Genomic DNA, 24,777 nt, shown 5'->3' with positions numbered 1-24,777 from the left:
CAGCGTGAGCGATGCAGAAGACGGGTGATTTCTGCATTTCCACCTGAGGTACTGGGTTCATCTCACTAGGGAGTGCCAGACAGTGGGCGCAGGTCAGTGGGTGCGCGCGCTGTGCGCGAGCTGAAGAAGGGCGAGGCACTGCCTCACTCGGGAAGCGCAACGGGTCATGGAGTTCCCTTTCGTAGTCAAAGAAAGGGGTGACAGACGGCACCTGGAAAATTGGGTCACTCCCACCCGAATACTGCGCTTTTCCGGCGGGCTTAAAAAACGGTGCACCAGGAGATTATATCCCGCACCTGGCTCAGAGGGTCCTACGCCCACGGAGTCTCGCTGATTGCTAGCACAGCAGTCTGAGATCAAACTGCAAGGCGGCAGCGAGGCTGGGGGAGGGGCGCCCACCATTGCCCAGGCTTGCTTAGGTGAACACAGCAGCTGGGAAGCTCGAACTGGGTGGAGCCCACCACAGCTCAAGGAGGCCTGCCTGCCTCTGTAGGCTCCACCTCTGGGGGCAGGGCACAGACAAACAAAAAGACAGCAGTAACTTCTGCAGACCTAAATGTCCCTGTCTGACAGCTTTGAAGAGAGCAGTGGTTCTCCCAGCATGCAGCTGGAGATCTGAGAACGGGCAGACTGCCTCCTCAAGTGGGTCCCTGACCCTGACCCCCGGTCAGCCTAACTGGGAGGCACCCCCCAGCAGGGGCAGACTGACACCTCACACGGCCGGGTACTCCAACAGACCTGCAGCTGAGGGTCCTGTCTGTGAGAAGGAAAACTAACAAACAGAAAGGACATCCACACCAAAAACCCATCTGTACATCTCCATCATCAAAGAGCAAAAGTAGACAAAACCATACAGATGGGGAAAAAACAGAGCAGAAAAACTGGAAACTCTAAAAAGCAGAGGGCCTCTCCTGCTCCTCCAAAGGAACGCAGTTGCTCACCAGCAACGCAACAAAGCTGGACGGAGAATGACTTTGACGAGCTGAGAGAAGGCGGCTTCAGACGATCAAATTACTCTTGAGCTACGGGAGGATATTCAAACCAAAGGCAAAGAAGTTGAAGCCTTTGAAAAAAATTTAGAAGAATGTATAACTAGAATAACCAATACAGAGAAGTGCTTAAAGGAGCTGATGGAGCTGAAAACCAAGGCTCGAGAACTACGTGAAGAATGCAGAAGCCTCAGGAGCCGATGCGATCAAATGGAAGAAAGGGTATCAGCGATGGAAGATGAAATGAATGAGATGAAGCGAGAAGGGAAGTTTAGAGAAAAAAGAATAAACAGAAACGAGCAAAGCCTCCGAGAAATATGGGACTATGTGAAAAGACCAAATCTACGTCTGATTGGTGTACCTGAAAGTGACGGGGAGAATGGAACCAAGTTGGAAAACACTCTGCAGGATATTATCCAGGAGAACTTCCCCAATCTAGCAAGGCAGGCCAACATTCAGATTCAGGAAATACAGAGAACGCCACAAAGATACTCCTCGAGAAGAGCAACTAACTCCAAGACACATAATTGTCAGATTCACCAAAGTTGAAATGAAGGAAAAAATGTTAAGGGCAGCCAGAGAGAAAGGTTGGGTTACTCTCAAAGGGAGGCCCATGAGACTAACAGCGGATCTCTCGGCAGAAACTCTACAAGCCAGAAGAGAGTGGGGGCCAATATTCAACATTCTTAAAGAAAAGAATTTTCAGCCCCGAATTTCATATCCAGCCAAACTAAGCTTCCTAAGTGAAGGAGAAATAAAATACTTTACAGACAAGCAACTGCTGAGAGATTTTGTCACCACCAGGCCTGCCCTAAAAGAGCTCCTGAAGGAAGTGCGAAACGTGGAAAGAACAACCGGTACCAGCCGCTGCAAAATCATGCCAAAATGTAAAGACCATCGAGACTAAGAAGAGACTGCATCAACTAACGAGCAAAATAAACCAGCTAACATCATAATGACAGGATCAAATTCACACATAACAATATTAACTTTAAATGTAAATGGACGAAATGCTCCAATTAAAAGACACAAGACTGGCAAACTGGATAAAGGGTCAAGACCCATCAGTGTGCTGTATTCAGGAAACCCATCTCACGTGCAGAGACACACATAGGCTCAAAATAAAAGGATGGAGGAAGATCTACCAAGCAAATGGAAAACAAAAAAAGGCAGGGGTTGCAATCCTAGTCTCTGATAAAACAGACTTTAAACCGACAAAGATCAAAAGAGACAACGAAGGCTATTACATAATGGTAAAGGGATCAATTCAACAAGAAGAGCTAACTATCCTAAATATACATGCACCCAATACAGGAGCACCCAGATTCATAAAGCAAGTCCTGAGTGACCTACAAAGAGACTTAGACTCCCACACATTAATAATGGGAGACTTTAACACCCCACTGTCAACATTAGACACATCAACGAGACAGAAAGTCAACAAGGATACCCAGGAATTGAACTCAGCTCTGCACCAAGCGGACCTAATAGACATCTACAGAACTCTCCACCTCAAATCAACAGAATATACCTTTTTTTCAGCACCACACCACACCTATTCCAAAACTGACCACATACTTGGAAGTAAAGCTCTCCTCAGTAAATGTAAAAGAACAGAAATTATAACAAACTATCTCTCAGATCACAGTGCAATCAAGCTAGAACTCAGGATTAAGAATCTCACTCAAAACCGCTCAACTACATGGAAACTGAACAACCTGCTCCTGAATGACTACTGGGTACATAACGAAATGAAGGCAGAAATAAAGATGTTCTTTGAAACCAACGAGAACCAAGACACAACATACCAGAATCTCTGGGATGCATTCAAAGCAGTGTGTAGAGGCAAATTTATAGCACTAAATGCCCCCAAAAGAAAGCAGGAAAGATCCAAAATTGACACCCTAACATCACAGTTAAAAGAACTAGAAAAGCAAGAGCAAACACATTCAAAAGCTAGCAGAAGGCAAGAAATAACTAAAATCAGAGCAGAACTGAAGGAAATAGAGACACAAAAAAACCCTTCAAAAAATTAATGAATCCAGGAGCTGGTTTTTTGAAAGGATCAACAAAATTGACAGAGAAGAATCAGATAGATGCAATAAAAAAATGATAAAGGGGATATCACCACCGATCCCACAGAAATACAAAAGGAATTTGTATTTCAATTCCTAGAAATTTCAAAAGAAATTTGAAAGGATCAACAAAATCGACAGAGAAGAATCAAATAGATGCAATAAAAAATGATAAAGGGGGTATCACCACCGATCCCACAGAAATACAAACTACCATCAGAGAATACTACAAACAGCTCTACACAAATAAACTAGAAAATCTAGAAGAAATGGATAAATTCCTCGACACATACACTGTCCCAAGACTAAACCAGGAAGAAGTTGAATCTCTGAATAGACCAATAACAGGATCTGAAATTGTGGCAATAATCAATACCTTACCAACCAAAAAGAGTCCAGGACCAGATGGATTCACAGCCAAATTCTACCGGAGGTACAAGGAGGAACTGGTACCATTCCTTCTGAAACTATTCCAACCAATAGAAAAAGAGGGAATCCTCCCTAACTCATTTTATGAGGCCAGCATCATCCTGATACCAAAGCCGGGCAGAGACACAACCAAAAAAGAGAATTTTAGAACAATATCCTTGATGAACACTGATGCAAAAATCCTCAATAAAATACTGGCACACCGAATCCAGCAGCACATCAAAAAGCTTATCCACCATGATCAAGTGGGCTTCACCCCTGGGATGCAAGGCTGGTTCAATATACGCAAATCAATAAATGTAATCCAGCATATAAACAGAACCAAAGACAAAAACCACATGATTATCTCAATAGATGCAGAAAAGGCCTTTGACAAAATTCAACAACCCTTCATGCTAAAAACTCTCAATAAATTAGGTATTGATGGGACGTATCTCAAAATCATAAGAGCTATCTATGACAAACCCACAGCCAATATCATACTGAATGGGCAAAAACTGGAAGCATTCCCTTTGAAAACTGGCACAAGACAGGGATGCCCTCTCTCACCACTCCTATTCAACATAGTGTTGGAAGTTCTGGCCAGGGCAATGAGGCAGGAGAAGGAAATAAAGGATATTCAATTAGGAAAAGAGGAAGTCAAATTGTCCCTGTTTGCAGACGACATGATTGTATATCTAGAAAACCCCACTGTCTCAGCCCAAAATCTCCTTAAGCTGATAAGCAACCTCAGCAAAGTCTCAGGATACAAAATCAATGTACAAAAATCACAAGCATTCTTATACACCAACAACAGACAAACAGAGAACCAAATCATGAGGGAACTCCCATTCACAATTGCTTCAAAGAGAATAAAATACCTAGGAATCCAACTTACAAGGGACGTGAAGGACCTCTTCAAGGAGAACTACAAACCACTGCTCAAGGAAATAAAAGAGGATACAAACAAATGGAAGAACATTCCATGCTCATGGGTAGGAAGAATCAATATCATGAAAATGGCCATACTGCCCAAGGTAATTTACAGATTCAATGCCATCCCCATCAAGCTACCAATGACTTTCCTCACAGAACTGGAAAAAACTACTTTAAAGTTCATATGGAACCAGAAAAGAGCCCGCATCACCAAGTCAAAAGAACAAAGCTGGAGGCATCACACTACCTGACTTCAAACTATACTACAAGGCTACAGTAACCAAAACAGCATGGTACTGGTACCAAAACAGAGATATAGATCAATGGAATAAAACAGAGCCCTCAGAAATAACGCTGCATATCTACAACTATCTGATCTTTGACAAACCTGAGAAAAACAAGCAATGGGGAAAGGATTCCCTATTTAATAAATGGTGCTGGGAAAACTGGCTAGCCATATGTAGAAAGCTGAAACTGGATCCCTTCCTTACACCTTACACAAAAATCAATTCAAGATGGATTAAAGACTTAAACATTAGACCTAAAACCATCAAAACCCTAGAAGAAAACCTAGGCATTACCATTCAGGACATAGGCATGGGCAAGGACTTCATGTCTAAAACACCAAAAGCAATGGCAACAAAAGCCAAAATTGACAAACGGGATCTAATTAAACTAAAGAGCTTCTGCACAGCAAGAGAAACTACCATCAGAGTGAACAGACAACCTACAAAATGGGAGAAAATTTTCGCAACCTACTCATCTGACAAAGGGCTAATATCCAGAATCTACAATGAACCCAAACAAATTTACAAGAAAAAAACAAACAACCCCATCAAAAAGCGCGCGAAGGACATGAACAGACACTTCTCAAAAGAAGACATATATGCAGCCAAAAAACACATGAAACAATGCTCACCATCACTGGCCATCAGAGAAATGCAAATCAAAACCACAATGAGATACCATCTCACACCAGTTAGAATGGCAATCATTAAGAAGTCAGGAAACAACAGGAGCTGGAGACGATGTGGAGAAATAGGAAAACTTTTCCACTGTTGGTGGGACTGTAAACTAGTTCAACCCTTGTGGAAGTCAGTGTGGCGATTCCTCAGGGATCTAGAACTAGAAATTCCATTTGACCCAGCCATCCCATTACTGGGTATACACCCAAAGGACTATAAATCATGCTGCTATAAAGACACAAGCACGTGTCTGTTTATGGTGGCATTATTCACAATAGCAAAGACTTGGAACCAACCCAAATGTCCAACAAGGATAGACTGGATTAAGAAAATGTGGCACACATACACCATGGAATACTATGCAGCCATAAAAAATGATGAGTTCATGTCCTTTGTAGGGACATGGACGAAATTGGAAATCATCATTCTCAGTAAACTATCGCCAAGAACAAAAAACCAAAATCCGCATATTCTCACTCATAGGTGGGAATTGAACAATGAGAACACATGGAAACAGGAAGGGGAACATCAGACTCTGGGGACTGTTGTGGGGTGGGGGGAGGGGAGAGGCATAGCATTGGGAGATATACCTAATGCTAGATGACGAGTTAGTGGGTGCAGCGCACCAGCATGGCACAAGTATACATATGTAACTAACCTGCACATTGCGCACATGTACCCTAAAACCTAAAGTATAATAATAATAAATAAATGAATGAACAAATTTTTTAAAAAATCATCCTGTTCTACATTCATAAACAACTTTTCACTTTACTGAGTATACTGAAGATAAACCTTAAAAAAAAAAAAAAGACCCCGCACCAAAAAGAAAATAAGCCTCAATGTGTTAAATCAATTTCTTATAATCCTCTTCGCTAACGCTAGGGTGTTCAAAGCATCTTTTGAAATAACACTTTTCTTCCTGAGTAACACGAAATCAGTCCGACTGATAATTCTAGTTTTCAAAGTGGGCTGATAGATATAAATCATACCATCTTTATTTTCAGATTAAAAAAACACATACATATAACTCATTCATTTTCTAGATTCTGATCAGAACTGTCTTTATTCTTTCCACTGTTGACTCTAAGGTTAATGTAAAATTTTCTGAAGTAGTATTCATAACTAATATATATGTTGGACAAACAATATAGCACAGTGAAACAAAAATTAATTTAGTCAGGAGATCTAGGTTTATGTCCCTTACAGGTAAGTGGTTATAAGCCACCTACTTACTTACCAGCTATGTATCTGTGGGCAAACTGCTTTGAGAATGAAATGAGATAACCTCTGTGAATTCATTTTGTATGTATAAAGTGGTAACAGTGGTAATGCCAATGTAAGTTAGTGTCCTGTTATTTGAATTTATTTTCAGCCGATTTGTTTTCAAGTTTCTTTTTTGGCTTCACTATTTAGCTGACTTATTTTGAAAAAAATTTTAATTAAGAACTAATTGAAACAACATCAGGAAACTATGACACATCATTAACTTAAAAATCATTGATGAAGTGCTGCTGACTTTAAAAGGTAAGTACAAAAAGCTGCAAAAGACAAAACTATTACACATACACCAGTCTGAAAGAAAACAAAAGACGAAAGAAACTGTGTATCTTTTTGAACAACACAATAATGTTATCAAAGTTAATAAGAAAAGTGGGTTCCTGCTTTGGTAATTAGATGCTAGAAGTTACTGAGTCTAATTAGATGCTAGAAGTTACTGATTCTACGCAGCTTTACTACACACGAAATCTAAATTGTCACATCAACTAAAGCCGAGGTTACTGCATTTCTCTATTCTTTCGTGCTTGTACCTGCTATTTTGGGTTTGCAACTCATTCCTAATTCTTTCCTTTAACAGCGTTATTTCATGACAGTGATGTGGAAGAAAAATTTACAACACTATTTTTAAAGTTTTTCCTTTCTAAAAATGTCTTCCATTATTGTTTTTTCCAAATGACATTAAGCTGCATTATCTTGAACTACTGGGAACCTGCTTAGATTGCCCTTCCCTATAGACAATTTACCGATTCCTTCTCACTTCATTCAGAAATCCCAAACAGAATAAAATAAAACAAAACAAAAGAAATTCTGAAACTCTTGTAGTTTCTCTCCTTTTCAACTCCCCCTTGATTTGTGGATGAACTTTGGATATGTTTTTCTTTGATAAGCAAGCTATATTACGGTATTGTCTCTGCACCACAGTGTTTGGATGTATTTTAATTTAGAAATGTAACATCTGGCAGAAACCTGCGTCAGATCATGACAGGTTATGGAAATGCACTGATTCTCAACTGGGCAAGATTTTTGATCCCCAGGGGCATTCAGCGACGTTTAGAGATTGGCTGTCACAACTGAGATGTATTCCTGGAATCTGATGGGCTGAAGGCCAGGCATACTACTGCACATCCTACAATGCAAAGACAGCCTCCTACAATAAAGAATTATTTGGTGCCAAATTTGCAAAGGGTCTGGTTAAGAAACCTTGTGACAGTGACACAAGAATTGAAGAGGAAAATTCTTGTTTGGGAAGAACCTGATTTCCATTGCTCACGAAAGTGAATCTTTTCATGACCTCAGTTTCAGTTTCCTTGCTTGAAAACGAAATGGCCGGAAAAGGCCTCGGGTGTCTCTTCTGATTCTCATACTCTATTCACAAATAGTAAAATGGATACTTAGTTTGGTAAAGAGGAAAAAAGGCATTTGGTTTTATAAGAAGTTTGACTTTAGCTTGGATCTTACAAACTGGCTGCCTGCTTAACTGGAATCGTACATATAAAATTCACTGAATCTCTTTAACAGCGTGCTAACATTTTAAATTAAGCAAGTCACCATCACGTCCTAGTCCTCAGCGAGCAGGTGGCGCTCAAAGCTAACAAAGTAAGCCACGTACTTCATTTTTTGCAATGTACCTCATTTTTACCATGGCTTGACTAGCAGGGATTGTTCAATTCCGACTCTGTGTGTATTTATACATAATTATGTAAGGTATATATATCTATATAAATATTATATATCTATACAAATATTATGTGTATATAAAAATTATATATATACCTATAATTATATATATTATATAAATGTTATATATATAAATATTATATAAATGTTATATATATTTCACATAAATGTTATATATAAATATTTTCTACATCTATTTTTATATATAATATATTTATTTATATATAAATATTTTATATGTGTATATATATATATGTATATATATAAATCCACAATCAATAGATAGCCTTTGGTTTTTTCTAAACTATGGCCAAAAATATAAAGGAATGCTTAGGATAAGCTAAAGTTTAATTTTAAAGAAAGTACCATCGTAACTGTCAATAGCATCCCGCAAACCAACTGCATTAAAGAAGTAATTTTCTTAATCATACCTTCAAGTGAGTTGGTGAATTCTGAAGTGAGAAATGTTGGAATAGTAAACGGGTGAGCTTCAAAACCATCATATACACAACTCTCACTGTGATTTCTAGCAAGCGTATTCCTTGTTATATGCAGACAATCAAGTGACAAAGACAGCTAAAAGCTGGAGAAAATTATCATTAAACTCCAGCGATGTCAGCTCCTTTGCCAGTATTATCTAATGCAATTACTAAGTGAACATGTAAGCAAATTGATATTTACATAAACTGGCCAGGAAAAAGGCTAGAATTTGTAGTCATCAAAGTTACATTCACAGCAACAGGAAGAGGAGCAAATAAAGACAATGCTAAAATTAAGAAAATATGACGGGAAAATCAGAAGTTAATGCAGCAGCAGATTCTTGGGGAGTGCTGCGTGGGAAGGATGAAATTCAAGCAATACGCAATCCTTGCAAAACTATGCAAGAAAAAGCAAAAATATATACGAGACCTGAAAAATGAGTCGTGGCCAGCGGTTACAAAAGAATGCTACGTGCAATCTCTATAGGAATAAATTTATATTATATATATTATTTTTCTATAGGAATAAATATTTACATAAACTGATCAGGAAAAAGCCTATCATCTGTAGTCAGCAAAGTTACATTCACAGCAATAGGAAGAGGAGCAAATAAAGAGAGTGATAAAATTAAGAAAATATGACGTGAAAATCAGAATGAAAACCTTAAGTAAATCCAAGAGCAGATTCTCGGGGAGTGGTGCGTGGGGAGGATGAAATTCGAGCAACAAACAATCCTGGCAAAACAAAGCGAGAAAACACAAGAAAGCAAAAGTATATATGAGACCTGAAAAATGGGTTGTGGCCACAGATAATAAAAGAGTGCTATGCAGAAACTGTTTTCAAAGAGGAAGAAAGTATTTCTCAACGCATTTTACAAAGCTAAAAGCATATAAGTAACAAAGCCTCATCCAGATGATCCATCCCTGCCCTCAACACAAATGGGAAATTCCAGCAGTATATAAAGAGTCTAAGTTTATATTGGGAATGCAAGAATACTCCATTTGCAGGATACATTACTTTAATTCACCACTGAAAATCAATTGATAAAATACAGCACTCATTTTTAAATTTTTTAAAACCCCAAGTCAAATTTCAGAGAAAGAGGAATCTTCTTTTCGATCAATCTCATTCTACCCTATCATCAAGCTTACAAGTGAACTAGTTGAGTCAACTCAATTGAAATTAGGGATAAGGTAAGGGCACCAGGTCACCTCCTTATCACTCCTATATGTTTTTTCCACTATGTATAACTAATAGTGAATACTATTAGTATTAGAATAGTGAATACTAACAAAAAGCTTTTTATGAATCAGTAAGAAAAATAAAATTAAGAAGGTAATTTAAAAAGCTAAACATCAATGATCAACTTCAACGATGATTTTAAAAAGTGCCCATCAACATAATGTAGTATTTTCCGGCTATTAGGCTGACAATTTAAAAAATACTAATAACTTTCACTGGAATGGGTGTGGAAAAGACAGCATTCTACACACCATCAGTGAGAAAACACTAATACGTGATTTACCAAGAGTACTATGGAAAAGGTGTATCATAATTTGATAAGCGGGGATACTCACCAGTATACTAAAAAGGAGAATTAGTTATAAAATTGTTATAAAAGGGGCAAAGTGCTTTCACCTAGCAATTCCACTGATAGCAATTCATCTCAAGAAATTAATAGTACAAGCGTGCCAAGATATTTACACAAAGATATTCATAGCAATTCATCTCAAGAAATTAATAGTACAAGCGTGCCAAGATATTTACACAAAGATATTCATAGCATCTTTTTTTTTTTTTGAGACTGAGTCTCTCTTTGCAGCCTAGGCTGGAGTGCAGTGGCACAATCCCACCTCACAGCAATCTGCATCCCAAGATCAAGTGATTCTGCTGCCTCAGCCTCCCGAGTAGCTGGGATTACAAGTGTGCGCCACCACGCCTGGCAAAATTTTTTGTACTTTTAGTAGAGACAGGAAACAAAAATCATTCAAATATTCCTTCACATTTTCAAAAACACTTAAGATACACAATATTGAAGAACATATGCTGGCTCCTTTAATTTGTTCTTCTAATAAAAGAAACAGAACGGAAAAAAGAATTACTTTAGGTTTCTAATCCCTGACGTTTTTGATGTTACCTCTGTATGTAAAACCTCAACTTTTTCCCAATTTTCTGGGGTTGGTATTGTGGAAATCTCAAGGATATTAGTTCTTGGAATTGATTACCATAGATATGATTATGGGTCATATATACAGTCACGGCTATGAAAAGAGACCCAGAGGACGACTAATGTGAAGCAGCCAGCTAAAATACAAATATAATTCAAATTCTGTGCTCTAAAAGGTGGGTAGTAATTTTATTTCACTCTGTCTTTCTAAAAAATTGATAAAAGTCAGTCTGGATGTTTCAGCTATTTGACAGCAAGATGAAAATAAACATGCTACAATATAGAAAGGGACACCACATCTCAAAAACCTGTTCTACAGTAAAGTTTTTGCTAAGTACATTCGTGTCAAAATGTAACGCAATTACTTCTAAATAATACAGAGGCCTTCATTCTAGACTAATTCTAAGTGTTGTCGTAAATTTTAGGTACATTTCACTACTTTAAAATGGCAAACTATTCAAGCAATTTGTACAAAAAAAGGGCTCAATAGTATCTGAAAGTAAATCATTTTACTCCCTCTTAAATTACCTGATAATTATACACAGGCAAATGATATCCAGTGATGACGTGAACTGCTGAATTTGGGTAAGTAGGATGTGCCTAAAAATAAAGTTTACAGTAAGAATGAACGAATATGATAAAACATTTTGTTAATTAGAAATACTATTCCCAATATAAAAAACTATGAAATAGTTTTAAAACATTATTTTTCTACATACAGCGTTGCAGAATTCTAAATGAGTGACTGATTTTATGAAGAAAGAAAGAGTCTGTCAAGTGCTGCCCTTTGGGTGGGGAGGGGGAACAGACAAATGACAAAAGAAGTGACTATTTCGCCAGACAGGTTTACCTTATTTATACTGTGTACTTATGCCCACCCAGAAGTTATTTTTTACGCTGGTGATAAGGCTCTATTAAGACAGACTTCAATGTAAGTTAAATTAATGCATTTGCTGTTTCTTTGTTAAAATACTTCTAAAGGGTTTCGTATCTGACAATATTATAGGGAATTATGAAGTTCTCCTACAAACGTTATGGCTTTTTCTGTACTTCATTTCAAAAAACTAAGGGCAGTATATAATCCGCAACTGGAAAAGAGACAGTATAATGTCTTCTGCGTTTCAATAAATAATTACTGACTGAAAACACATACGCAGCATGACACATGAATACACCCAGATTACAGAATGGCTCACAGTAAATGTGAGAAACAGGGCTTTTTTTCTAGCCATCGCTCAGAGGACGAAAAAGAGGCAGAGGTATACCCTACCTGTTTCAAGTACATGGAAAATGTCAACAAACGAGAGACACTGAAGAACTATTTCACCACTATTTTCTTACTTTATTTTCCATCAAAGAAAATGTCTTTTAAACTAAGACATGAATAAAACAAACTAAAAAGAAAATAAACGTTACTTATCGCCAGTAAGTGACAGAGTATGTCAAATCCTACTTTACATATCAAGGTAACCAGGATCAGAGAAATTACATGCCAGACACTCATGGGATTTATAAATATAGTAAAACACATTAGAAATCTACCCATTCCAGAACCAGAATATATCCAGAAGTCAGCAATCTCCATGAGGAGGCATCTGGATATCATTGCAAGTAAAGAATAGCTGGATGAACTGCTAACCTTAGAGAAGAATAAACTAGGCAGACACATGAAGACAGCTGCTTTCAAATATTTTCGGAACTAGTTATATGGGGGGAAAGCAGTTCGGCTGATTTAGAGGTAATACTCTTTTTTCTTCCTATTCTTATTTAAGAGTAATTAATAGCAAAACATTTCTGTTTCTCTTTAACAGATTTTTCTTACGGAGGGTAAAGCCAGAGGCAGATTCCAGGCAGATACATGCTCATTCTAAAGCCACATTAATACTACCTTTCATGGATTGTATAGTCTATCAAAAAGTAACTGAATTCTTATCATTATGTGGACCAGCCACTGCTTAAGCATGCAAAAACCTGGGAGAGAAAAAGGCACTGTTGCTCCCATAGAAGTTTATAATTGGGTTAAAAGAAAGTAACAAAACGTGCCACTTTAATACAAAGAATGATTTAAAAAATTTACAGGCATATATGACATAGAAAAAAATCAAGGAAGAACAGGGAGTATACGTTTGGCGCATTCACTTCACCTGATGTACAGCATAACTCCTTTGCTCCCCAAAAGGCCACTGTGGTGGCATCTTGGGAAAAAAAAAAAAAAAAAAAAAAAGCAAGCAAAAAAAAAGGAAACCAAAATTATTCAAATATTCCTGTACATTTTCAAAAACACATGAGATACACAATATTGAAGTACTTCTCATGCTGGCTCCTTGGATAATAGAACAAAAGAAACAGAATACAAAAAAGAAGTACTTTAGGTTTCTAATCCCTGAAGTTTCTTGTGGTTACTTCTACATACAAAACCTCACCTTTTCCCCAATTTTCTGGAAATGGCATTGTGGAACTCTCAAAGATATTAATTCTTTGAATTTGTTACCACACATATGATTATGGGTCACAGATATAGTCGTATCGTTGAAACGACACCCAGAGAACTACTAACATGAAGCAGCAAGCTAAAATAAAAATACAACTGGAATTCCGTGCTCTAAGAATTGGGTAAAGCTTTTATTTCACTCTGTATCTCTATAAAATTCAGCAAAGTCAGTCTGTATGTTTCACCTCTTAGACAGCAAACAGAACAAAATACATGCTGAAACAAAGACGGAAACACAAATCTCAGAAATTGTTCTACAGAAAAGTTATCGCTAGGTACCCTCAACAGCAAACATAACAAAATACATGCTGAAACAAAGACGGAAACACAAATCTCAGAAATTGTTCTACAGAAAAGTTATTGCTAAGTACCCTCCTGTCACAATACTCTCTCATCACTTCTAAACGATACAGAGGGCTTCATTACGCTAATTCTAAGTGTTTTCTTAAATTTTAGGTACATTTCACTAGTTTAAAATGACAAACTATTCAGGCAATTTGTATAAACAAGTGGGAGGCCTCAATAGTAGCTGAAAGTAAATCGTTTTACTCCCTCTTCAATTACCTGATAATTATATACAAGCAACTGATATCCAGTGATGACCTGACCTGCTGAATTTGGGTAAGCAGGATAAGCCTGAAAATAAAGTTTACAGAAAGAATGGATTAATACGGTAAAACATTTTTTTTTTTAATTAGAAAGAATTACCATTCCCAATATAACAAAAATACGAAAAACTTTGAAATAGTAATTACTTTTCTATACACAGCAATGTAGAATTCTAAAAGAATGACTGACTTCATGAAGAAACAAACATTCTCTGTCAAGCGCTACCCTTTGGGTGGGGAGGAGGAAGAGACAAATGACAAAAGAAGTGACTATTGCACCAGCCAAAGTTTACTTTATTTATACTGCGTACTTATGCCCACCCAGAAGTTATTTCTTACACTGGTGATAAGGCTCTATTAAGACAGATTTCAACCTAAGTTAAGTTAATACATTCGCTCCTTCTTTGGCAAAATACTTCCAGACTGTTTTGTATTTGACAATACTATAGGGTAATACTGTAGTTCTTCGACAGATGTTACGGCTTTCTCTGTACTTCATTTCCTAAAAGTAAGGGCAGTATATACACCACAAATGGAAAAGAGACAGTATAATGTCCTCGACGTTTCAATAAATACTTACTAATTAAAAACACACAGGTAGCAGCATTCATGAATACACCCACATTCAGTAATGGCTCACCGTAAATGCTAGAAACAACTAGGGCTTTTCTTCTAGCCACTGCTCCGAGAAGGAAAAAGAAGACGACGTGTACCCTACACGTTTCAAGTACACGGAAAATATCAACAAATGAGAGACACTGAAGAACTATTTCACTACTATTTTGTTACTTTATTTTCCGTCAAAGAAAAGGTCTTTTAAACACACACAGAAATGAAAGGAACGAAGAACAAAATAAACCTTATTTATCACCACTAAGTGACAGAGGATGTCAAATCCCACTTTAAATATCAAAGCAACCAGCATCAGAGAAATGACATGCCAGAAACTCACGGGATTTATAAATAGAGTAAAAGAGATCAGAAATCTACCCATCCCAGAACCAGAATATATCCAGAAGTCAGCAATTTATATGACGAGGCATCTGGAAAGCATTGCAAGCAAAGAATAGCTGGGTTAACTCCTAACCTTAGAGAACAATAAATTAGGCAGACACATAAGGAGAGCGGCTTCCAAATACTTTAGGAACTAGTTATATGGGGTGAAAAAGGAAGAGATAGGAAGAGATTTGTTCATGTGTCTAAAGAGGTCATTTCTGAGAGAAAGCCTTGCCAATATATACTTGGCAAGATTTTTAGCTCAAATAACCAACACTAAGAATAAGAAATTTCTAACAAAAGTAACAAATTTCCCATTACTCACACTGTTCAAACAGGGATTCCATTGCCACTTACTATGGAAAGTGTAGATACAATTCCACAGACGCAAGGATGACTACAATAAACAAGAGAACAGGAACATAAGCAGTTCTTACCTGAACGTACTGAGTTACAGGATTCAGCGTGATTAGGGGCTGCAGGCAAGTTTCAGTGTTTGGATTCCTCCAGACGTTCTGAAACTGTGGTGGAGGAGGAGGATTAAATACCAAAGGACGTGGCTGCACATGACGAGCACCTTTTTGAAAAGCAAGAAGAAAAAAGCCTACTTTTAGTTATTTGAAAAGCTACCCGGGTCAAAAAAGAACAATTTCTTTTCCTACTCACAGAACTTTTGTTTCCTGATTGCAGGGCCCAGCTTCAGCTTTTTACCCTGGAGATGTATCTGTGACTGAAAAGAGAACAGTAACAAAACTAGAATCCATTTTCAAGTCTTAGCTTCCAAGACTTGGGTAAACACCTAAAGTCTTCTAAAGTGCCTATCATCATAGACGATCAGTGACAACTACGCACCAAATTAAATTTTGTCATCATGAAGCTACCTTACTTACCCTTGCCACTCTAATCAGTGTCAAGAGGCATCAAGTGAAAGTTGATCAAAAACTTTTCATCACCCTGACTCCAACCCTTCCTGTCTGTAGTTCGTGAACCTAGGTGTCCAGTCAAAAATAAACAGCATCTATCAAGTTATGGGAGGTTACTCTGAGTTTGGATTTTGAACAGGAAGTCTAGCTTTCTCCAAATTTTACACAAGTCTGAGTATATCACTAACACTCAACGTCGTATCAGTAAGATAAATAAGAGATTTTTCTATTAGACTACTTACTTCTACTATCTTCTGGACATCCACGTCATCAACAAATGAAACAAATCCATAGCTATAAAGGCAGATAAATGAAGCATAAAATCACCATCATACAGTACATGGTTCAGAACGTCTACTATTCTATATACAGAAGTGATCATGACCAAAGTTGAATAATATGCCATGATAAGTATTTGCTAACATGCACATGACAGATCCTCTACAAATACTACTTTTTCTTAAGCAGAACTATGTCAAAATGTGCTAGATTAGGGCAGTGTGAAAACTTCATTGATTAACAAAGAGTTCACATCTGTGAACCTGAATTTAACTTACTATCTAAGACAAGGTGGTTAAAATTTAAGATGCGGTGCAGCGTATGAAAAAAACAATTATGTGAGAAAACTGATTAACTCATCTGTATGAAATAAAAATTGCAGACATTTCAAATCAAACATTAGAAAAATGATTAAATAAAAGAACTGGTAATAACCTTTTATCCCCTACGTGAAAGAAATTAACACCGCAACAATTTCATTTATACAAGGGTCAGAATATCAGTTTTGAAGTCTTGTCTCATACCTATAGAACAGGGGACTAGAGTTCAGATATTTTTGATAAAATTACTCACCCTTTGGACACACCACTTCGATTCGTGATCATCTTCACTTCTTTCACTGAACCGTGTCTACCAAAGCAGCTTCTGATCTCAGCTTCATCCGTCTATGGAACAGAATTGAACGTCAGAGTAAAAATTCAGCATTCAAAAATTTCAACTTTACTACAATTTTACTACCATGAGGGGGAAATTTCTTCCCCATTTATCCCCAAAATGACCAGTAGCTCTTTGTCAAAGATATTTTTAGTACCTATGGGTCAAACCTAAAAGCAATTCTAAACCTCCATGAAGTACAAAAACACATTAAGTTTGTAACAGGGCCCAAATCCCATTGTTCATAATGTATTTTAAGGTAAAAATGAGGTATGAATACAATACCCTATCATCAATTCCACCAACAAAAACAGTGTTTGGCATGATTTTGCCTTCTGGTAAGACCCAGCCTTGGCTAGCGGCAGCTGATGAAGACTGGGTGCTGGCCTCTCTGCAGATGGTTGAGTTGGGAGTCTCAGGATTTGCAGCAGACTGTAATTTGGAAAGTAGACATCATAATTACATATGCAGGCAAAACCCATACACAATGTGAAATATCATTTTTGTATTTTAAGTATATTTTATATAAATTACTTTCATTGTCAATTAGTCACCAGTGCAGCTCAGTGCAGGCTCAGGATTTAAACTAATCAGAGGACATCAGCATGGAATTTTAACCAAAGGATATAGTACTTTCTTAAACCTACTGCCACTCATCACCGAGTCTTGTATAATGCTGTGGAAGAATACTCAGTCAGTATTTGTGAAAATACTCTGTGAAGTAGTTAAAAAAGACACCCCAAACTAGAAAGTTTAGATTTGTAAAAGTTAAAGTTATTAAAATCATCCTGTTCTATATTCATGAACAACTTTTCACTTTACTGAGTAGACTAAAGATAAACCTTACAAAAACAAAACGAACAAACAAACAAAAAAGCCGCACCAGAAAGAAAATAAGCCTCAATGTTTTAAACCAATTTCTTATAATCCTCTTCCCTAACGCTAGGGTGTTCAAAGCGTCTTTCGAAATAACATTTTTCTTCCTGAGTAACACGAAATCAGTCCATCTGATAATTCTAATTTTCACAGTGGGCTGATAGATATAAATCATGCCATCTTTATTTTCAGATAAAAAAACACATACATATAACTCATTAATTTTCTAGATTCTGATCAGAACTGTCTTTATTCTTTCCACTGTTGACTCTAAGGTTAAGGTAAAATTTTCTGAAGTAGTATTCGTAACTAATATATATGTTGGACAAACAATATAGCACAGTGAAACAAAAATTAATTTAGTCAGGAGATCTAGGTTTATGTCACTTACAGGTAAGTGGTTAAAAGCCACCTATTTGCCAACTGCGTATGTGTGGGCAAACTGCTTTGAGAATGAAATGAGATAACATCTGTGAATTCATTTTGTACGTATAAAGTGGTAAAAGTGGTAATGCCAATGTAAGTTAGTGTCCTGTTATTTGAATTTCTTTTCAGCCGATTTGTTTTCAAGTTTCTTTTTTGGCTTCACTATTTAGCTGACTTATTTTGAAAAAAATTTTAATTAAGAACTAATTGAAACATCAGGAAACTATGACACATCAATAACTTAAAAATCATTGATGAAGTGCTGTTGACTTTAAAAGGTAAGTACAAACAGCTGCAAAAGACAAAACTATTACACATACACCTGTCTGAAAGAAAACAAAAGACGAAAGAAACTGTACATCTTTTTGAACAACACAGTAATGTTACAGAAGTTAAGAAGAAAGGTGGGTTCCTGCTTCGCTAATTAGATGCTAGAAGTTACTGAGTCTACACAGCTTTACTACACATGAAATCTAAATTGTCACATCAACTAAAGCCGAGGTTACTGCATTTCTCTATTCTTTCGTGCTTGTACCTGCTATTTTGGGTTTGCAACTCATTCCTAATTCTTTCCTTTAACAGCGTTATTTCATGACAATGATGTGGAAGAAAAATTTACAACACTATTTTTAAAGTTTTTCCTTTCTAAAAATGTCTTCCATTATTGTTTTTTCCAAATGACATTAAGCTGCATTATCTTGAACTACTGGGAACCTGCTTAGATTGCCCTTCCCTGTAGACAATTTACCGATTCCTTCTCACTTCATTCAGAAATCCCAAACAGAATAAAACAAAACAAAACAAAAGAAATTCTGAAACTCTTGTAGTTTCTTTCTCTCCTTTTCAACTCCCCCTTGATTTGTGGATGAACTTTGGATATGTTTTTCTTTGATAAGCAAGCTATATTACGGTATTGTCTCTGCACCACAGTGTTTGGATGTATTTTAATTTAGAAATGTAACATCTGGCAGAAACCTGCGTCAGATCATGACAGGTTATGGAAATGCACTGATTCTCAACTGGGCAAGATTTTTGAGCCCCAGGGGCATTCAGCGACGTTTAGAGATTGGCTGTCACAACTGAGAGGTATTCCTGGAATCTGATGGGCTGAAGGCCAGGCATACTACTGCACATCCTACAATGCAAAGACAGCCTCCTACAATAAAGAATTATTTGGTGCCAAATTTGCAAAGGGTCTGGTTAAGAAACCTTGTGACAGTGACACAAGAATTGAAGAGGAAAATTCTTGTTTGGGAAGAACCTGATTTCCATTGCTCACGAAAGTGAATCTTTTCATGACCTCAGTTTCAGTTTCCTTGCTTGAAAACAAAATGGCCGGAAAAGGCCTCGGGTGTCTCTTCTGATTCTCATACTCTATACATAATTAGTAAAATGGATACTCAGTTTGGGAAAGAGGAAAAAAGGCATTTGACTTTATAAGAAGTTTGACTTTAGCTTGGATCTTACAAACTGGCTGCCTGCTTAACTGGAATCGTACATATAAAATTCACTGAATCTCTTTAACAGGGTGGCAACATTTTAAATTAAGCAAGTCACCATCACGTCCTAGTCCTCAGCGAGCAGGTGGCGCTCAAAGCTAACAAAGTAAGCCATGTACTTCATTTTTGGCAATGTACCTCATTTTTACCACGGCTTGACTAGCAGGGATTGTTCAATTCCGACTCTGTGTGTATTTATACATAATTATATAATGTACATATATATATATAAAAAAAAAACACAATCAATAGATAGCCTTTGCTTATTTCTAAACTATGGTCAAAAATATAAAGGAATGCTTAGGATAAGCTGAAGTTTAATTTTAAAGAAAGTACCATCATAACCGTCAATAGCATCCTGCCAACAAACTGCTTTAAAGAAGTAATTTTCTTAATCATACCTTCAAGTGAGTTGGTGAATTTTGAAATGAGAAATGTTGGAATAGTAAACAGGGGTAAGCTTCAAGACCATCATATACACAACTCTCATTGCAAATTTCTAGCAAGCACATTTCTTGTTATATGCGGACGGACAATCAAGTGACAAAGACAGCTAAAAGCTGGAAAAAATTATCATTAAACTCCTGCGACGTCAGCTACTTTGCCAGTATTATCTAATGCAATTACTATGTGAATATGTAAGCAAACTGATATTTACATAAACCGGCCAGGAAAAAGCCCATCATTTGCAGTCATCAAAGTTACATTCACAACAATAGGAAGAGGAACAAATAAAGAGAATGCTAAAATTAAGAAAATACGACGTGAAAATCAGAAGTTAATCCAAGAGCAGATTCTCAGGGAGTGCTGGGTGGGAAGGATGAAATTCAAGCAATAAACAATCCTTGCAAAACTAAGCAAGAAAAAGCAAAAATATATATTGAGACCTGAAAAATGGGTTGTGGCCCGTGGTCACAAAAGAATGTTATGCACAAACTCTATAGGGATAAATTTTGAAATCAACGACATGGTCAACTTGTACAGAAATTTTAATTTTTCCCAAACAATCTTGAAAAAGAACACCCAATGGTATTTGGCTTAGTTTCCCTGGGAGTTTTTTCAACTTGTGAAGAAACAGGCAACTTGGGTGTATGTGGTGTTTCAGAGAGAGGTGCACACAGATACCAGAAACCTGAAGTAAAGATAGAAGACACAGAAGAAGAGATTAAGAAATTTAAACTCTTTTCTTCAATTTTCAAAGAGGAAAAAAGTACTTCTCAATGCATTTTACAAAGGTCAACAGCATATAAGCAACAAAGCCTCATCAAGATGGTCCAACCCTCTCCTCAACACAAATGCAAAACTCCAGTAGTAAAGAATATAGTTTATATTGGCAATGCAAGAATACTCCATTCGCAGGATACGCTACTTTAATTCATCATTGAAAAAGTATTTAATAAAATACAGCATTCATTTTTCAATCTTTTAAAAACCTAAGTAAAATAGAAATAGAGGATTCTTATTTTCTATCAATCTAATTCTACCCTATCGTTAAGGTTACAGTGAAATACTACAGCCATCTCCACTGAAAATAGGAATAAGGTAAGGGCACCACGGCTCCTCATCGTTACTACTATATGTATTTTCCCACTATGTATGACAACTGTGAGTATTAATACAGAGTTTTTATGAGTCAATAAGGGAAATAAAATTAAAAAGGAAATTTAAAAAGCTAATGATCAATGATCAACTTCATTGATGATTTAAAAAAGTGCACATCAACATAGTGTAATATTATCCAGCTATTAGGTTGACAATGTAAAAAATCCTAATACCGTTCATTAGAAAGGGTGTGGAACAGAGATCACTCTACCCACCATCAGTGGGAAAATACTGACACATGCTTTACCAAGAGTACCTTGGAAAAGGTCTATCATAATTTGATAGGGGGATACTCACCACTATACTAATGAGGAGCATAATTTAAAATTGTTATGAAGTGGCAAAGCACTTCCACCCAGCAATGCCACTTACAGCAATTCATCTCAAGGAATTAATAGTACAAGTGTGCCAAGATTAATTTACACAACGACATTCACAGCATTTTTTTTTTTTTTTTTTTTTTTTTTGAGACTGAGTCTCCCTTTCTTGCCTAGGCTGGAATGCAGTGGCACCATCTCAGCTCACTGCAACCTGCTTCCCAGGTTCAAATGATTCTCCTGCCTCAGCCTCCCGAGTAGCTGGGATTACAAGTGCACGCCACCATGCCTGGCTAATTTTTCGTATTTTTAGTACCGATGGGGTTTCACCATGTTAATCAGGCTGTTCTCGAAATCCTGACCTCCAGTGATCTGCCCACCTCAGTCTCCCAAAGTGTTGGGAATACAGGCGTGAACCACGGCGCCCAGCCCATGATAGTTTCAATACTGAAAAAGTATTCATCATAAGGGAATTCAGTAAAACAACAGCATAATTTTTAACATGATATACTGAAAGTTATCTTCAGAATAATACCCACATTAACTGAAAGCTGCAAGTTGTAAAATAGTATTAAGCAGTACTATGTGACTTTTGTAAAAGTTGGCCTATCTATATGCAATCGCAATACACGCACAAAAATAAGCTGGAAGGGCATTCATGCATCAAAATTTAACTGTGGTTTTATGTGTTGGTATTAAGATGGACTGCTATTTTCTTACTGTGATTGTTTTCAAATGAGTAAATATACTACTTTTATAATCAGGAAAAAAACCTAATGAAACTGTAAGCATTTCTTCCCTTTACCTCTAAAAATGAAAAGTATTATTGTAAATAATTGTAACTTATAAATCAAGGTGACTTTTTATTAGCATGGATAACATGTTGCACACTTATGACACATAATAGTTGCTTATATATATTTAATGTTTATACATGGTAATATAAACCGTGTGTAAAACTCCTTTTATCTCTAAAAATGAAAAGACAGAATTATCAATGCAGACACACACACACAGAGCATGTAACACGTGTGTTTGACTCAGTGTTTGGTCAGCGTATTCAGAGCCACATCTGTGACGGCGCTCAACGAATGCTGGGCATTTACCAAACTCGCAGGAATGCACACCCAACATTATCTACCAATTGGACATTTTGTCAAAGATTCCTGGTTTATCTAGAAGGGAAAAATTGTGCCTGGAGTTTAAAAATTCTAAAATTCTCAACGGTAACTACTGAAGCCAACCTCTTGCCACAAAGATAGCGTCGAGTGAGCTTTTGTGCCTGTCGCCGCCGCAGGAGGGAGCCGCCATCAGCAAGTCCCCAGCAGCCGCTAGCCGCGAAAGGACCAGAGGCACTTCCCACCCAGCCCCCTCAGCTAGTGGGCCATGCCTTCAGGCCCCCACAAACCCCACCAACCCACCCCACCCAGTACAAGCACACTCAGGCCCCCACAAACCCCACCAACCCACCCCACCCAGTACAAGCACCAGGAGGGAACCACTTCCTGAAGAAGTTCCGGCCCTCCCAATTGAAGGGAGCCAAGTCCCTCAGCAGGCCCGCGGCCATCTTGCAGAGCCACCGGGAGAGCGTCAGAAATGAAGTTGGCGGGGTGGGGGCGCATGGGAGTGGGGGAGGGGGAAAGGGCGCCTAGGAGTGGAGGTGGGGACGCGTGGGGGTGGGGAACCCACACCCCAAATCGCTACCAGGAGAGAACCTGGGGCAGGAAATGGGTTCTGCACGAAGGCTGTGGCCCTTGCAAGCGAACTGTGAGGCAGCGCGTCCTGGGGACCCACGCCATGCTCGCTGTCCCGCCACTTCTGTGCCTGCCTCTCTCTGTGTGTGTGGGCCGCACTGCTGCCAGGCCGCCTCGCCCCACCCTGCGGGTCACGGCTCCTAATGCGTCCAGGCGGGTGGCCCCGAAACAGGAAAACCGAGGATAAGGCGCAGCCTGGTTTCACCCACCGGTGAAAACCCCACAGGCCTCGCCCCTCAGGTCTTTCCTTCAACTCACCATGATGGCGGCAGGCAGCAGCTCCCCACAGGCTCAAGGAGGAACAGAGGCTGTGTTTCACCCACCACTTCTGGGTCCGCTGGTGAAGTCCGCTGGAACCCGCTGTGGGGCTTCGAGTGGTCAAAGGAGCCAAAGGCGAAGGTGTAAGGAAAACCAAGGGCGGGTGAACCCTCGGAGGTAGAACCGCCAGGCTGAGGCGCGCAGGCCGACTGAGGCGTGGACCGGGGGCCTCTGGGAGGTGGCTCCTGTGCCGGGTATCGGGGCGCGTGGTATCGGCCTCAGCCAATGGGTGGCAGCGCTCACGCCCCCTGGAGGGTGGAGGCCTGCGGGGGATGACGGCGTCCCCCACGCTGTGGGTGGGTAGAGGACGCAGGGTACGCAGTGCGTGTGTGCTGGTCCCAGGCAGGCACCGCCCTCACGTAGACCGACAGGCACACGCATCGCCTCCAAAACACCCTTGAAATAAGTATGCATACTGAAATATATGGTGTAGTTTTAAAAAACGAGAATGTGTCTGGGCTGTAGTTTCAAAATGGCTTCTGGAATGCACAGGTTTAGCACAATCACTGTTAGCGTCACACCCACCCCAAAATCTTTTAAAGTACCTACAGAAATAAATAGTAGCAAGTCTGTGGAAAAGGGAGGGAGACATCAACAGGCCAGAAACTTGGACTCCTTTCTGTCAAGTTTGAGATACAAGGGATTGGATGGGAGGAAATGCCAGTTTTGACATTCAGGGTGTTCGTTCTTTCAAGAAGTAGTTACTGAGTGCTTGTGATTACCAGCTACTGCAGATGCAGGAGTGAACAGAATAAAATAGTATCTCTTTGCTCAGGGATTTTACATTTTAATGGGAGAATTCACCTTCTAGGACTTACAGGAAGACGCTAGGCCTGCCTAGAGACTTATAGAACATTCTCAAGATCAGAGCAAGGGCCTAGAGCGGGAGCAAGCTGTGGGGCAGGTGGTGGAGCCAATCACATAACTTTGGGGACCACTCCAGCACCCTGTTATACACACAGGGCTAAGTGGCTATGACCTTTATCCTCAAACTTCACTTCTGTACTGACGGAAAGAATTGAAACATGACGTTTTGAACTGGCAAAATGCTGGACT

The 24,777-nt window shown here is 38.5% G+C and overlaps 1 protein-coding gene across 1 annotated transcript in view; it reads right to left on the bottom strand.

The window, feature by feature from the left end:
* The window catches only part of LOC129025914 (deleted in azoospermia protein 1-like), a 65,585-nt gene extending 41,742 nt beyond the window's left edge, over positions 1-23,843 (bottom strand). Inside the window, exons 1-6 of the mRNA XM_054473468.1 lie at positions 23,662-23,843; positions 17,215-17,361; positions 16,849-16,940; positions 16,239-16,290; positions 15,740-15,803; positions 15,511-15,650 (exon numbers count right to left, since the gene is read on the bottom strand). Coding sequence (XP_054329443.1) covers positions 15,511-15,650; positions 15,740-15,803; positions 16,239-16,290; positions 16,849-16,940; positions 17,215-17,361; positions 23,662-23,664 — 498 coding nt within the window. The 5' untranslated portion in view covers positions 23,665-23,843. The remainder of the gene's footprint in view (positions 1-15,510; positions 15,651-15,739; positions 15,804-16,238; positions 16,291-16,848; positions 16,941-17,214; positions 17,362-23,661) is intronic.
* Positions 23,844-24,777: the final 934 nt, after the last annotated feature.

Source organism: Pongo pygmaeus, chromosome Y (assembly GCF_028885625.2).
Source record: "Pongo pygmaeus isolate AG05252 chromosome Y, NHGRI_mPonPyg2-v2.0_pri, whole genome shotgun sequence".
NCBI classification, from domain to species: domain Eukaryota; kingdom Metazoa; phylum Chordata; class Mammalia; order Primates; family Hominidae; genus Pongo; species Pongo pygmaeus.
This window is presented reverse-complemented; position numbering and strand designations above follow the sequence as displayed.